Source organism: Alosa alosa, chromosome 9 (genome assembly GCF_017589495.1).
Source record: "Alosa alosa isolate M-15738 ecotype Scorff River chromosome 9, AALO_Geno_1.1, whole genome shotgun sequence".
Classification (NCBI taxonomy): Eukaryota; Metazoa; Chordata; class Actinopteri; order Clupeiformes; family Clupeidae; genus Alosa; species Alosa alosa.
In genome coordinates this window covers 22,355,423-22,372,776 of record NC_063197.1, presented here as the reverse complement: position 1 = coordinate 22,372,776, position 17,354 = coordinate 22,355,423, and the positions used below count along the sequence as shown (strand labels likewise).

At 39.5% G+C, this 17,354-nt stretch overlaps 1 protein-coding gene across 1 annotated transcript; it reads left to right on the top strand.

The window, feature by feature from the left end:
* The first annotated feature begins 808 nt into the window (after nucleotides 1-808).
* LOC125300759 (thiamine transporter 2-like) lies at nucleotides 809-7,723 on the top strand. Its single transcript, XM_048252890.1, has 5 exons — nucleotides 809-958; nucleotides 1,227-1,953; nucleotides 6,391-6,583; nucleotides 7,262-7,403; nucleotides 7,562-7,723. The coding sequence occupies exons 1-5, from the start codon at nucleotides 809-811 to the stop codon at nucleotides 7,721-7,723; spliced, it is 1,374 nt and encodes a 457-aa protein (XP_048108847.1).
* The last annotated feature ends 9,631 nt before the right edge of the window (nucleotides 7,724-17,354 follow it).

Here is a 17,354-nt window from a genome sequence, read left to right as displayed (position 1 = left end):
AATGATAAAGGCGCACATAAGACTGCATTCATGTAATGCACCTGGTAGATGTTTTAACATCCACTTTTGCAAATACAGCAAATACAAATTAGGGTCATTTATATCATTAGATGTAGTCTCAAATAATATCCACTATAAACAATGCCACCCTTTTTATACTCTTACTTCTGTTCCACTCCGTAAAGATGACAAAAAAGCCTTGTAAATGTATAATTTAATTGCTATTATTTCAGAAATTTATGGGCCATAAAGCTTGGCTAGCCGCTGACTATTACGACTCTCAAAATATAATATTTCCTCATTATCAAGCCATATCCTTATCTTAAAATGGCTGTGTCCATAAAAGCTCCAATATCGCAACACAGGAAAGAACAAACTCCTGTCATTTTTCATCAAGATCTTTATCCAAAGTGGCATTTCACCAAAGTCTCTGGCCTTTCTGAGGCTCCCCCAGTCCTCCTGTTTAACATTGCCTCGCTGCAACACCCCTTTAAATTGGAGATATATTTGCTATGAGTAGGCAGCAGGATAGATGGGTATATATTCATTACCGGGCACTCATGGGGATCACGGAAGCTCATTCGTCATCTTAATTCATGGGCCACTCAGAACCCACCAGCTCCTTAGGAGGAGGGGGAGAAGGCGGGGGAGAAAAAAACTTGCAAGGCAAACAATGAGAGCAGGTGACCGGTCACCTTGAGCTTATCTGTGCCTGCATATCGGCCCCAGATCAAACAGGCAGGAATGAAAGGGAGTTCTAACCCATGCCAGCTGAGACTATTCCCGGGGTAGACGCACTTCAGAGGCCATGGCCTGTTGGAACATGAGGCAGGGCGATGGTTGGCTCTACCCGACGGCAGTCCTGTGTGTCTACGGATTTCTTTCCATGATGAGACCAGCGGAGCCTTTCCTCGTTCCCTTCCTCACTGGACCACAGAAAAATTTTACTGTTCAGCAGGTACAGTACAACCCCTTAAAGCAATAGGTTACACTAGCACAGGATACTGTGAGAATTGAGGTACATTCTTCATAATTTGTTCTAGGGTTCATCAGTCTGTCAATTGTTTGTAATTCTATTTGTAGACTCTAAAGGAATTTATTTAGCACAGAGTATGGGTGACATCACAAGATACCTATTAACTATTGTGACCATGATACATGACAGTGATTGTACTGGGGGAAAAATACTTGGCGATCATTAAACAATCTGTATTTTCCATCTCCAGATTTCAAGAGATATCTATCCAATATGGGCATACTCCAGTTTATTCCTCCTAATCCCCATGTTTTTGCTGACAGACATGTTGAGGTACAAACCTATTGTTGTCTTGCAAGCGCTGGCCTATTTGGTGTGCTGGCTCCTGTTCTCCTTTGGACATGGCCTCTGGTCCATACAGCTCGCCCTCTTTGCGTACAGCGTGGCAATGGCATGTGATTTGGGCTACTTCTGCTACATCTACAGCATGGTCGGGCAGGAGCACTACCAGCGCGTGACCAGCTATGCCAGGGCAGCGGTTTTACTCGGCTACGCAATGGCCTCTCTGATTAGCCAGCTGCTGGTGTCCATTTGGAGAGTGTCCTTGTTCTGCCTGAATGTGATTACAATCACTTGCCTGTGTGGGGCACTGTTGACCTCCTTGTTTTTACCCATGCCCCAAAGAGGTGTTTTGCTAACGGAGTTCCATGATGAAACTGAATCAAAAACAGATTTGCCCACTCAAACAGCATGGCGGAAAAGGTTCCAAAGGACTTGGAGAGGGCTGAGACATATGCTGGTGGACTGTAAAGAACACTACTCCTCTGTAGCCTTCTTGTTCTTTTGCATTTGGTTTGTGATGGGAAAGTGTGGCTACTATCAGATCTCTGAGTATGTGCAGATTCTGTGGAACCTGAAGAAACCGGAGAACTTCACAGTTTACAACGGAGCTGTTGATGCAGTGGCGACTCTTTCAGGTAAAATAACTATTGCATCATGTGGAGTCTTCCATCTAAGCATTCAAAACAGTCCCCCTGTCTGTGTGTATGTGTGTGTGTTTGTGTTGGGCGGGGGGTGGGGTGTCACGATTCCTTACAACCCTTTGGTGCCAGAAGTTCCTGAAGCTCCATTGCGCTACTTTTTCATAGCATCACAGTGATGTCATCTACCAAGCACTAAAGCAAACAAAATATATGCATTTTAATGCATCATTCTAGTTTGTGTAAATTTAAATGTAAAATGGTAAGGCACAAAAATTTGTCTTTTAAACCGGTGCACAGCATTGGACTACACAGCATTAGAAATAAGCATTATGGCATTGCACATTGGTGTATTTCCAGCTCTTATAGACATTGCCATTGGTAGGAAAAGATAAACATCCTCCCATAAACATATATGCAATAATGCGGAAAAGCCTACTGGATGAAAGTATTTCTGTTATAAGAGAAACAATGCATGCTGAGATTGTATCACAGCCCTAATATATTTAAAACAAGTTGAGTATTCAACAAAACCATATAGGTATGTTGCAAACCTATAACATGCACGCTATCTCTACACAACAGTTTCACAAGTCTCTCTCTCACAACAGTCTGTATTCTACTCAGATGTGACTGTCTCTCCTACAGCAGACTAACATTTTCCACTCAATTCACTGAATGCTGAAGCAGTAAAATCCACCTTGAGAATTGAAAGTCCTCTCATATAGCATTTAGTTCCACTTCACAGACTTTCAAGTGTAGTCCGCAGAGAGAAAGACGGGAAAAGGGAGTAACTTGTTTCCTTTCAAATATCATTTCTGTTGCTTTGACACTTTGACACCCAAATGACTGTCTCAGTTCAACCTTGAGTCTCTGTGGAGTGTGTTTGAACACTCCTTCCTGGAGAGTGAGAAAACAACATCAAGACCAGGGTTCAATTACCACTGAGAATTTCACACAGTGATTCAAATAACGCACCAGCCATTTCAGTATGCTGAAAGCATGGGTTATTTCTCATTAAGCCGGCAATTTCTTCAGTGTAAATACTCTCTTCGACTCTCCCAAGAGGAACGAACTCAAAAATGCCTCTTGGGAACACAATCTCAGTCTAGTGTATAAGAGCACTCACCTGCATGCAGTCGGGTACAGTATGAAAACTCACTGCTCCATCAGTGGAGAGATGGCTACAGTGACATCCAATGATATGGCACAGAACACCTTGCACTTAACTAGTGTTCCTCTTAATTGAGTCAATAGTGAAATCTATGATATGAGCTTTAATGGCCTCCAGCAATGTCCACTCTCTTTTTTATTGTGAACTCAGTTCCATTAATCAACCTCTTGACGCCCAATACGGATTAAGGCATGTCTTGAATAATTACCAGGAATGTGGCCATACTCATTCGGTTTCAATTTATGTCATTATTGCCTTCTTCTTCAAAGATTAAGAGCAGCATAGAGATATTAGCAGCTCAATAACCTGACCCAATTTTTAGCATGGGACAGTGGTGGCAGTGAATGACATAATTCCCATTAGGATTCCCTTTCAGAATTGATGAAATACATTCCTAATACAGTGTGTGGTCATTAGGACTTACCATATGCAATTAGTATTGATCCAAAGAGGTGGCACGGGGTGATGAGCTATAATCTTTGTCAGGGACGGCTGACTATATTCCATTACCATCAAGAGGTTTGGAGATAATTTAATGCCCTTGTCTTGTTGGAGACGGGTGTTGCTCTCAGTTTTCACATTTTGTAGAAGGACTGATATTTCATCCTGTGGGGCAGGGACAGGCAAGGATATTCTGAATGTATAACCTTTGCAATTCATCACTGCTATCCCAAACAAAAATGTTTAACACAGCCTGACACCAGAAGTGGCAGAATATAAAAGCTAGTATAGAGTGACTCCTAGTGGTAGTGATTGGTATTGATAACAAAAGTCCATCATGTCTGAATGACTACCGCCCAAGTAGCCCTGACGTCTACAGTGATGAAGTGTTTTGAGAAGCTTGTGAAAAACATTATCTGCTCATCCCTCCCTGCCTCCTTCGACCCCCTCCAATTTGCTTACAGAGCCAACAGGTCTACAGAGGATGCCATCTCAAACCTCATGCACACCACCTTAACTCACCTGGAGGAGGGGAATGGGAATTATGTGAGGATGCAGTTCATTGACTTTAGTTCAGCATTCAACACGATAGTACCTCTCACCTTGGTCTCAAAGATGAAGGCCTTAGGACTGAACACCACCCTGTGTCACTCTATCTAACAGCTTGACACTGAATATTAATAAAACCAAGGAAATGGTAGTGGATTACAGAAGGAAGCAGCAGAACTACAGTTACACCCCACTAATGATCAGCGGGCAACCTGTAGAGAGAGTCACAAGTTTTAAATACCTTGGTGTCCACATTACTGAAGACTTAACATGGACTGTTAACACTCAATATGTTCTGAAGAAGTCCAGACAACGACTCTACTTCCTTCGTCAGCTAAGGAAATTCAAAGTTTCTACATCCATCATGAAGGCCTTCTACACTTCAGCGGTTGAGAGTGTTCTAACTGGTAGCATCATCACCTGGTATGGGAACTCCACAGTTAGAGATTGTAGTACTCTGCAGAGAGTAGTGCGCTCAGCTGAACTTACTATAAGAACTCAACTCCCTGCTCTACAAGATATCTATTCCAGAAGAGTACTCCTAAGAGCCCAAAAGATTCTGAAGGACTCTTCTCATCCTAACAACGGATTATTCTTACCGCTGAAATCAAGAAGACGCCTATGTAGTCACAAAGCCAGAACTGAGAGACTCAGGAGAAGTTTTTATCCCCAGGCCATCCGAACTCTGAACTCACACTATACTGACTTTGCACACATTCACTCCTCAGCACTCTCAAACATTTCCCAACTCTGAATTCACACTATACTGAATTTGCACTCATTCACTCCTCAGCACTCATGATCCCCCCCCACACACACACACCTACATGACTTTTAGCACTTCCCTCTCCCTATGCTACAGACCTTTTATTTATTTTCTTATTTCATCACACGTCAAAACACACACACACACACACATATCTGACTTTCTCCAACTTTTGCACATCTCCATAGAACTTTTTGTTTATTATTTTTAATTTCTCCTCCATCTATCTACCCATGTCCCTGATTGCCTAGCCTTTCTGACCCCCATCCCCATCCCCAACACACACACACACACAAAACACACACACTTACATCATCACTGTCATCACTTCACATACATACAGCACACTGCTTGCTACAGTAAGCCTCCTCTACATACTTGCTGCACACTGCCCCCCTACATACACAGCACATTGTCTTCAGGATCTTCTCCAACACACATCCTCTACATACTTACAGCACACTGCCCCCACCTACCCACACACACACTACACACACACACACACACACACAGTCACTGCTCCACTCCCCTCCCGCCCACACACACATCTTCACTGTCATCACTCACATACATCATACATACAGTACTTTGCTTGCAATAGTAAGTCCCTTCATCATACTTACAGCACACTGCCCCCCCCTCCCTCCCTACACAGCACATTATTTAATCAGGTGCCCCCCCCCAATCCCAATCCTCCCCCACCTTTCTTATGCAGCCCTTGCCACTTAATCTACTAAACCCCTCATCTACTGCACTTTTTACCCCCATAAATGCACAAATAGGCTGACACCAGTCATAATTTCACTGCATTTCTTACTTCCAGTAACTATATGCATGTGACAATAAACTTCCTTGTATCTTGTATCCTTGTATTTCTTGTCTCTACCTTTTTCATTCTGCCACAACTCCATATTTTGTATAACAAATGAAATAGTGTACCAACACCTCAGGAATGCAACTATTCATCAATAATAAATTATGTTATAAGAAAACTTATTTCTTATTTAAGGAAAGCAAATACAGATTAGGGACATTGTTCTACAGCAGTGTTTCTCAAACTTTTTCAGACCAAGGACCGCTTAACAAATAAAAACAAAAACTCACAGACCACCTAGCTAAAAAAAATGAGACCTACTTAAATAATATATTACACAATAGGCCTACTCACTGGACTACCTTGCTTATTGTCTTTGCACTTTGCTTATTGTGTCAGAGGATTCATTTGATTTAAACTGGCATAGCTTGCATAGGCAATGTTGCAGAACTGTTTGGATTTACATACAAGTTGGTTCAATATTGCAAACAACTCATCTATATTATATTTTACCACGTCTGCTCGCGGACCACATAGGGATAGCTTGCGGACCACCAGTGGTCCCCGGACCACACTTTGAGAAACACCGTTTTACAGATATATAGTATATTACGAAGAATGTGTTTGTAATTACTCTTCTCTGTTCATGTATATAGCTGCTCATATCTCTGTTAATGTGTGTGGGAGTAGGTGCGGCAGCATCTGTGGCCGTGGGTCACACTACCCTGAACTGGTCTCTGTGGGGGGAGCTATCCCTGGGTGTGTTCTCCACTCTCAGTGCTGGTTCTGTCTACCTCATGGACCTCACCAGTAACATATGGATTTGCTATGCCTGCTACATCATCTTCAAGTCTATCTACATGCAACTCATTACCATCTGCGTGTAAGAAATGCCATTCATACTCCCTGAGCTTCATCCACAACACACCAGTGCATGAGGTAGAGCTTGTGAGGTAGAGCTTGATCATCAGTAAACTAAAATACAGAAAGGAAGAAATAAAGCTTTGTTACCTTAAAGGTGCAGTCCACAATTCAAATCCAATACACATTTAGTAAAATTCTGATAATTGCTCCTTATGTTTTTTTTTTTTCAGCTATCTGTTGTGGTGTCAAAAACCTCATATGTTCATATACAGCCTTGGCTCTGAAAATGTAAAACAAACATAGTGGCTTGCTCAAAGCCTAAGCCATGAACAATTCCAACCAATAGTATGTTGCTTCAAGAGAAGGGTGTCATTTCATTGGTGGTTGAGCTCAAATCTATATTACAAATATAGACTACATCTTTAGCAATAGTTAGATGGCATTAATCAAATGATTAAACTTGTAACATCTACCCTGCAAAACTGTAGATGGAAATAGCCCAATTCCTTGATGGTCACAACAAATGTATTACAATACATGTTTTGCTAGTTTTATTATAATAAATGGCATGTTTACAAACATGTTTCTACCATGTTTTTATGTTCTGCATCATTGGGTTAATAGATAACATTTAGTAGTTTCATTTTAATTTAATCATGTAAATGCAATGTGTACAAATGATTTATCTGCCTCTCAGTTTTCAGATAGCGAAAACCCTGAGTAAGGAACACTATGCGCTGGTCCTTGGTATCAACAACTTTGCAGCAATGGCTCTCCAGGCCCTTCTCACGGCAGTTGTGCTGAACACCAAGAGTCTTCAATTAACTGTGGCCACCCAGGTAGGCTGCATGCCTACTGAATGAATGAACCTCTGACCTGCCATTTCAAAAACCACATGTTGTGATTGAATTATAATATCACCAGTGTCCCATACATCTTGCAGCAGCAAGGTATTGAGATTTTCTTTAAACAAGTTTTTTTTCCCCTCTCATTGCAGTTCCTTATATATGCAACCTACTTTGGAGTCATTTCCCTGATATTCCTGATCAGAGGAGTGTACAATGTGTATGCAACTAAACAGTCCCTGCTAGAAAGCGACAGCCAAGAAGAGCAAATAATTGAGGGACAGACTGGCTTACCAGAGGCAACAGAGGTTTAGCAGTGTTTCACTCAATCACTAACATCTCAAGGCATGAGCACCTAAAATGTTTTATGTGCCTCAGATTAACATTGAATTTCAGATTAATAAAGTGTCAAATGTGTCATTAGTTTTATTTGTATTTTGTTTATGTCTATTGTACAATTAATCACTGTGTAAGAGATATTAAGTACAGTTGGGTTATCTTCCTACACAAATGTGTAATTGTGATAAAGAAACACTCCCACTGATTGCAATGTCAAGAACAGACCTCTAAACATGCAATGTGTACGTGCACCCACCAGAGAGCACTATGACAATAAAAATCCACTAGTTATGGTTATGGTTATGGTTACGCTTTTGTCCAAAGCGACATACAAAACAATATAATACTTAAATTTAACAGCAAACAAATTAAGATTTTGGTCAGACTATAATAAGAAGAATAGCAATAATAAACAACAATGTCAATTCAATCAATAGCCTAATGAAATAAACAATGAAAAAGAGGGAAAAAAGCAATAATAAACAATAAACTAGTTCAAATAAAATAAAATAAAATAGTTACTGCATGTCTGTGGTCTGTGACTATAATATTGAGATGCTACTTGAAATAAATGTGCCTTTGGAAGGATGCCAGTAGAGATAAAAGAGGCTGGGCAACACCTCAAACAAATGTATTTAAAAAACATGAAAACGCATGATTCAAAACAAACATAATGTAAAAGTACAGCCATAGAAACTGATCTTATGCACCAGATAAGTGGCCGTCAAAAGGGTTTCATATTTCATTTGACAATGAATATGAAAGTATAATAGGTCATCAGACAGGGAGATACATTTCTAATTTTTACCCATCATCTTGTTATAATCTGAACTGCCATGAACAATAATAATGAAGAAGGCTTTTAAGTAATTGGATTGTAAATACATAGCAGACAACCATGACAGTAATACCTGCCATTATTACAAACATTACCCAACCTAATGGTTGCAATTTGAAGATTTTGCTGGTCCCAATGTAAGTGGATAAACACTATATACTGAAGTGTATGAAAGCATGGACAAAAGATCAGCAATGAGTATATGAGAAAGAAACACTATTGAAAAAGCCTGCCAGATGATTGCAGGACAGTCACAACATGAGCAGAATGAATAGGACAGACATTTTGGGAGGCAGACAAGAACCCCAAAACTGGACGTGAATAAGGTCCGGATGTCAGATAAGCACAAATCTTTACCCTCTCTCTCTCTCTCTCCCTCCCTCTCTCTCTCTCTCTCTCTCTCTCTCTCTCTCTCTCTCTCTCTCTATCTCCCTCTCTCTCTCTCCCTCTCTCTCTCTCCCTCTGAGCCCCCTTGAGGAGGGCATAAGAGTGCTGAGGAAACATACTCACTGACCCCATGCTACACTCTCACTGATTATGTCCAAGTCCATTTACTAAGGCCGTTTATTCGATCATAAGTACTTTATACAGTAATCTGTCACTTCGCACATCACTCTCATTGCCATGTGACATTCATCTTTGCTGTTAAGCACATGCTAATCTAAACCTAATTTCTTTTGATTTTATGGTGAATTCTATAAATGACTATGAACTCACTGAAATCCCACATGAAATCCCACATATCTCTTAAAGTAGCAACACACAAAACAGTACAATGTGTAGTCCAGCATTATCTAACAAGTCCTAGATGACTGATATCGTAGATATACTGACTTTAGTTACTCCAAAGATTAATCAAGCAAAAGTGAAAGCCCTGTACAAAAAATAATGTGAAAAGCTGTCAGCTGGGCAACTGTCAGCTTGTGATAACGGAGAGCTCGAATTAAAAGTTGAGAACATGGATGAATCTTCATGCATGTAATGCCCAGTATTGCCACAGTTACCTTGAAAAAAGTAATCTGATTACTGATTACTCCTTTAAAAAGTAAGTTAGTTACTTTACTGATTACTTGATTTTAAAAGTAACTAAGTTAGATTACAAGTTACTTTATTAGTTACTTTCAGCAGCTGCCGACAACACCCCAATCCGCCTCAACATAAAATGATAACCGGTTTTGCCAATACTCACTATACTGGAAGTGCATTTTAACAGTAATGTCAACAATGTATAGCAGACATCCCAACCTAACCTACTTAGATACTGAAATTCAGATGTTTGTTCATGTCTAGTCAGTACACCAAATAGGAAGGCCTATTGATAGAAATGGTGATAGTAAAATATGTAGATTTTGGTAGTTTGGCCTTTTCATGTAGCCTTGGCAACTAGCCATCTAGTATAGGCCTGAGTAATATGCAAATGAAATTACACTTGTTAAACTCACCTCAACAAGTCTTTTGCGGTCATTTAACCCGCCGTGAGCAATGCTAAAGTCACTGTTACAAACAGTGCAGTGTGCAAGTAACGCGCTACTAAGTAACACGTTACTGGTATCACTGGTAATGCCATCTCACATTAATATTGTGGTTGAATATACAGTATGTCTATGTAGGAAATAATCTGCATAATTGTAAGGATGTTATTTAGGGAATGATGCTACAGTTGTAACATGCTTCATCATCTGAAACAAACTTGAACAACAGCAGTCTACCTTAGTTGAATATTCCATTACATTTAATCATCACTGCAATTTAATACCATTGCTAGCTGTGTTTATGTTGCCACCATGCCATATCAGTGTAAAATGTAGCTCAAATGAAATAATACTAATAAAAAGACTCTGTTTCTTTGCATACAGTACATAGCTCAAGTTGTGAACAAGCAATATCCTACAAATAATTTAAAGTTATCAAACTATGATAGTTTTATGAAGTGCTGGCAAACACATCTGAAATGACCACCATTCTAACTTTCACTCACCTGATGAGAACGTGTAAATAAAAAATTTAAATAATTATCCCAGAAAGTCCCAGAAATATGACTTGAATAGAAGTTAGTTAGTTATTAACAAATAATTGATAACTTTTAGAATACTTTGAGTACTGATGCAGTCAGCATAGGCCTCTTACATTGTTTGCAGGTAGGCCTACATAGGGGCAGCCGTGGCCCACTGGTTAGCACTCTGGACTTGTAACCGGAGGGTTGCCGGTTCGAGCCCCGACCAGTGGGCTGCGGCTGAAGTGCCCTTGAGCAAGGCACCTAACCCCGAGCGCCGCCATTGTAGCAGGCAGCTCACTGCGCCAGGATTAGTGTGTGCTTCACCTCACTGTGTGTACACTGTGTGCTGTTTGTGTTTCACTAATTCACCGATTGGGTTAAATGCAGAGACCAAATTTCCCTCACGGGATCAAAAAAGTATATATACTTATACTTATACTTATTTCATTCCGTTTTCGATGGCAAACGCAAAACAGCACCAAAACAACCACCAGTGGACAAAAAGAGTATTACATGTGTCCTGTTAAGACTCGCCATAGAGAATGAATGGGGAAATTACGGATGTTATAGTTTGACGATGTCGTACTTCCGTGCGGGCCAGATGCTATATACCACGGATATGTTTTGGGGGGCCACCCACAAGGAATCGGGCCGTAGTTTGGAGACCACTGATTTAGATCAAGGAGGGGTTGTTGGAACATTTTTTTAGACTTAAAGAAGGCCCAGATTCCTTTTATCTAAATTATCTCATTTTAATTTCCAGATGCCATTATTTGGATTGAGTCATATATATATATATAAAAAAACGGTCGCAGTTTGTTAGAGTGCAGCATTTGCATGTCCACAGGTGTCCCACAGGGATCCATATTTGGTCCACTCTTATTTACACTCTATGTCAACATTCTGCCAACTGTCTGCCCCAATTCCAACATTTACGTATGCAGATGACACAGTCATCTTCATACATAGTAGCAGTGCAGATCAAGATGCAGGTCAGTTAACAAATGTGATGCAACATGTTACAGCATGGTTAAAACAAAATTGTCTACAATTAAATGTGTCCATTTGTTTTTAGCAAGTCAAAACAACACTTACAGAGCCAGGTGTTCTTATAGCAGTTGGTCTTAAAGTTGAAGTATCTTGGTGAGCTAATTAATTGATTGAAATTCATTTAAAGCTACATTTAAAAAAAGCTTTGTCAGCGGGTCAAGTTTAACCTGGCAAATTTTAGCTATATCAGCAACTGCATGTCAACAGAGGCTGTGGTTATGTATATACTCAATGATCATCTCTCATATAACATCTGTCTTATGTATAAGATTTGTAATTTGTAAGACAAAAAGATTTGTCTGTTGGAATAAACTATCCAGAAAACAGCTTTGCTTTGAAAATTTGATACAATTGATTCCACCAGTGATGACTAAATCATTCAACTTTTTCTTTTAATTCATTTGCTGCCGATCTTAACCAGGACTTTCTGAATGAAGAGATATATCTCAATGAAACCTTCTGGATTAAATAGAAATAGATCAATAGAAATAAAATAGAATAAATAAAAATATTGTTATCTTACATTTATGAAATGCATGACATTTTGGGATAGTGTATGTCATTAAATCTTTCCATGGGTGCATAGACAGGGCCATAATAGGGCTGCACCTTACTATGGGCCCCAGACAGGAACTTCTCTCATGCTTTACACTGCACAAAATTAAATCTAACCAAGTGTTTTTAATCTTATGATAAGGTCAAAAAATCTATTTGGTATTGTTTTTAGTATGAAAAGACTTAGGGCCAGATGTATGTACATTTGCAAACGTAGCGTTATCAGCGTCATAGACAAACCGCACATTGCGAACGCTGTCAGACCCAAGTTTCCCTCGTATTTATCAATCGTTCAATCCTTAGTGTAAACTGCACTTTTCTCTGCCTTTCTCCGCCCATAAATGCAATTTATGAACGTCCACAACTGAATGGCAGCGCCTACAAGCGCAGTTGAATGAAGTTAACTGATGACAACATTAAAAAGAATCAAACGTTTAGCATCGTGAAATAATACCATACATGATAAGAAGATAATGAAGATCAGTAGTTCTACTCAAAATACTTGTGCATGTAGGCTATGGAAGATTGGTCAAATCTAGCAAGTAGGAAAGTTTAAGTGAATGACGTGAAAGTGAAAGTAAGACATTTGAAAGGCCAACGAAAGTTAATGTTGCTTTTGATAGTACAAAGACTTACAAAACTGGTGCTCTAAATAGCGATTCTGTTGTCTTTGAAAGGTTCTCTTATTGACGCATTGAACTGCAATTTGGATTAACACCTGCTTTTACAAGGCGAAAGTAGGCCTATTTAGGCGCAGAATAGACTTGCGCTTTCAGGAGCAGTCTTTGTACATACCTTAGGCGCTCTTTACTCTTCCCCTCCCATCTTTTTACGCTAAACTCCCACTTTCCCCTGGATCCTCCCATGAATGCATATGCATGACATTAAAAACGCAATCTGCCACTTTCAGCTCCCGCGACAGGCAGTTTGTGCTTTTACATCATTGCGGCCTGTTTGTATACCTCGCAATGATTTTACACGCACGTTGCAAAACAAATACGCCTGAAGTGGGCGCAAAAGCGTTATTACATCTGGCCCTCAGTGCTCTCTCGAAAGATAATTTTGACTTAATTTAAGAAGACTTCGACTTATTTTAAGGTGTCTTATCAAGACAAATTTACTTATTTACACACTGGCAGACAAATTTGCTTGTTTTTTGAACAAATTTGCTTAACGCACTGGCAGAAAAAAAATGCTTTTACAGGATGAGATGTCTTAAAATAAGTCAAACTTTTCTTAAATTAAGTCAAATGATTTCACAAAAAAGCACTAGGTAAGTCTCTATACTGAACACAATACAAAATTAGTTTCTTTCTTGATATTAGATTAATAATCTTGGTTAGATTTTATTAGATAAGCAGTTTTTGCAGTGTACCTATTGAGGACACATCATGTGGGAGCAAGGACAGGAGACTCCCTGCTTCAGCACATTACTCATATGGGAGGATATATTGATGGAGTCTCTGTGTGCATGCATTCCTGAGGCTCTGCTCAATAGCATGCAGCAAAAGTGAATGGCATTGAGCTATTTGGTAAGCCTTTACAAAGCTTTACAGAAAAATAAGACAGCTCGGTAAAGTTGAAATTAGAGGATACTATTGCAACAACGCTTATGAAGGCAGCCTCAGGAACTCTTCTGACAGCATATAACTGCATTACATTTGAACCAAAACCTTTGCATTCTATAACATAGAATGGATGAACAGAGTATTTTACATTGTTTGTAGATGTTAACATATAAGGTATACAACTTTGATCTGTTAAAAATGTTCTGATGCTCTGATTCTATTTTACAAGGCCAATTACAACCATTTAATTCAGGGGTGTCAAACTCATATTAGGTAGTGGGCCGGATTTGTTGGAATGAGACCTCGTGAGGGGCCGTCATTGTCATGGTCATTATAATTTTTCTGCATGGGTATCAGAGTGTTGTTAGATGATATCACTTATGAGCAAACAAGTACAAATAATGTACTGCTGTCATATACTGCTCTTTCTCTCTTGAAATGCCCACTTTTTCCTTCCTGTGGATGGTTTGTAGTGTTAGGTTTAATCAAGTCATCATAGAGATATTGCTTATTACATATTGTTGAAGACAACTGGATGTGCATCTTTTTTTTTGTAATTTTCCCTTCCTACCCAAATCATCTGGGGGGCCGTATGAAACCTGCTGGCGGGTCTGATCTGGCCCCCGGGCCTTATGTTTGACACCCCTGCTTTTAATTAGTTGGGGCAATAAAATGGCACATTTTAGCTGTTTTACATGTCATCTTTTAAGTTTCTGACTGTTATTCTGAAGTGCTGCTGTGAACACAGGACCAATGCAGCCCAGAATCAAACACCCTCAAAAGTGAGCATGTGTGAGTCAGAAAAGTCAGTTCATTTATTCAGATGTTTGGTTATAAATAGACTGCACTTGCCTTTTTTATTTATTTTGAGATATTCCATGACTCACATCTACCGACTAAAAGTGCAGGTTTCCGCATTTATTTCCGGACTTATTTCTAGATGCATATTGGTTATCTTATCACAGTAGTATTCTGCCAAAGTCACTGTGCCAAATAGATAGCAGGAGTGAATCTCTGATTTGTGGATGTCTACACTGTTGCCAACTCACAGTGCCACAACACTCCAGGGGCCTCAGAGATCCTGGATACCAGACTGAGTCTTGATCATGTATGCACCACAGACTAATCGGCTAATGTTTTAACGAACATGGGCAAATGGAGCACACTTCAGAGGAGCAAGAGCAATTTAACTGTGAGGCAATTATTGTGGTACTTTGATTTTCTTTTTTATGTTCCAAAAAACTATTAATGCTGTTGCTGTGTCTATCACAGTAATTTGAAAGCAAAGTCTACCTTTAGTGTTGATTAAATGGAAGAGCTTGTGTGGTTGTCTTATCTGATGGAACCGGAGAGTTTCATCTGTCTAAGTGCAGATCTGCTTACCAAAGCTCAAATATGCCTACACTGTCTGTGCCTCTCCAAAGCTCCAAAGCTTATTTTTCCATGTACAATTTTACAATGCACTTAAAGTTGTTACGCACACATGCACGCGCACACACACACACACATTTTTTTTTGATTCCAAAAAGATTAACGTATGACCTACAAGCCAACAATCATGTACTGACAAGAGGCCTTAATATGACTTCCTTTTTTGTAGAGCTTTAGTGCGTGTGTAACAGTCTTGGGTGAGCCTCTGACATTCTAGGTATTGTCACGAAAGGCAGCACAGCTTGTCATGTTTGAAATTGACATTACACAGTGGAGAGTGGGGCTGGTTGAGCCATTTTTAGCAGTTTTTTGTAAAACTGTGAGAGTCATGCACTAAAGGAAATTTTGACTGTTTTTGCTATTAATTAATTCGGAGTGTCTATTTAACCCCTGGTACTGTACGAATAGCCTTGGCCACACAGCTGAGCTATTCACACCCTGTGACATAACAACAAAAAGACGTTGCTCACGTGCACAAAAAACATGGCGGACATTTGTTTTTCCGTCAGCAGAGAGTGAAGAATTCTGAATGGTTTCGGCACTAATATCTGTTCAAATTAAGTTTTAGATTGGAAAGTTGTGTTTTATTTTCATAATCTTCGTTCAGTGAACACATACAACTGTCAGTTTGTTAGTTAACAGAAATGTCGTGAATATGTCGCTCAGGCCTATAAACTATAAGTTTACCTGCAAACAACCCTCAAGTGGTGGAACTAGATAGTGCAGTGGTCACAGATGGTTTAGTATGTGGGAGACTAGAGTTTGATTTCTGCATGATGTGTTATGGCAGAGTAAGTGCACACGTTCACCAACGTCTTTGGAGAGAAGACGCGCAATTTGAACAAGAAATCGGTTCTCAAACTGAAGTTTGATTGCAACAATTAGCTAGTTCAAGCACCAGGGTGTAAATAGCATACAATACTATAAACACCAGGGTACAAATAGCATCCACTTCTAACTATACATTGATGCAAACAGCATTATTCAGAGTGTCTAGTGAGCTATTCACACCCTGTGATGTAACAACAAAAACATGTTGCTTGTTTTTTTTTATTATTATTATTACATTGTGTGATCAATGTGCCAGAGTAAATGCACAGGAGTGCAAATAGCATACACTGATATTTGTACCAGATGGGGTATTAATAGAACACATTGCTGTGTGCACCGGGGTATGAATAGCATACATTGGTATTTGTACCAGACGGGGTATTACTGTAATAGAACACATTGCTGTGTGCACCGGGTAATAGAATTTACTTCTAATTGCACCAGGGTACGAATAGCATACACTGCTAATTGTACCAGGGGTGCAAATAGCCTTACCCTAATTAATTTGGTACTGGGGTTGGCTATGCTGCTGACAGAATTAATGTTTCTTTTTTTCTGAAAAAATATTTCCAACATGAAAAAGTATTTAATTTCAATAACTATGCATTACATACAAACAAAACAAAAATAACAATGCAAGTTATATAAATAAATAATAACTGCAAGCGGTGATTGTCGGGGTCCGAGCAAAATGACAAGAAGTGCCCGTTAGCAGAATGAAGGTGGGGGCTAATTAGCGGTTTGCAATAAAACTGGTCACATTCGACTAGCATGAAAACAAATCCCAGCGAACGGTTGAACTCGGTACACGTGTTATTAACCCCTAGGTTCATTTTGCGCCGGAATTGTCCTTTAAGTAAACATAACACGAACAACAATATATTTGAAAACTGAACCATATTGCTGGTGTGTCTTTATCAGACAAACATGGCCTAGTATGTGTTTTAACCAATCAGATATAGGGAAAGGATCTAATTGCGCACAATATATTTTGAACGTATTACAACATGCCTTACACACACTTCTAAAAATCTTGGCAACAGCCAATTCATTTTTAAAATGTTACACTGTAAACTTTTGTGCTTGGTGACGACAGTCTGCATTTGAATAAAAGATTAAAACATTCCAGTCATAATTCATATAAATGTATTGAACAATGAATCACTATCCTGGAGCGTTGCTTTATGACTAACCTCAACGATATAGACATGCCAGTTTTGGTATCAGTAGGTAGGCTGAGTCATTATGTATTCCACTGGTTGACCTTACAATGTGACTTATAATGTAAGCCAAGACATGTGGAGAGCCAGCAGACTCAATCTAAGCACGTGGAATCG

Coding starts and splice junctions, on each gene's coding strand:
- LOC125300759 (XM_048252890.1), top strand. CDS start 809: ATGGCCTGTTGGAACATGAGGCAGGGCGATGGTTGGCTCTACCCGACG. Junction 1,954..6,390: donor TGCAGTGGCGACTCTTTCAG/GTAAAATAACTA, acceptor GTGTGGGAGTAG/GTGCGGCAGCATCTGTGGCC. Junction 6,584..7,261: donor CAACTCATTACCATCTGCGT/GTAAGAAATGCC, acceptor TCTGCCTCTCAG/TTTTCAGATAGCGAAAACCC.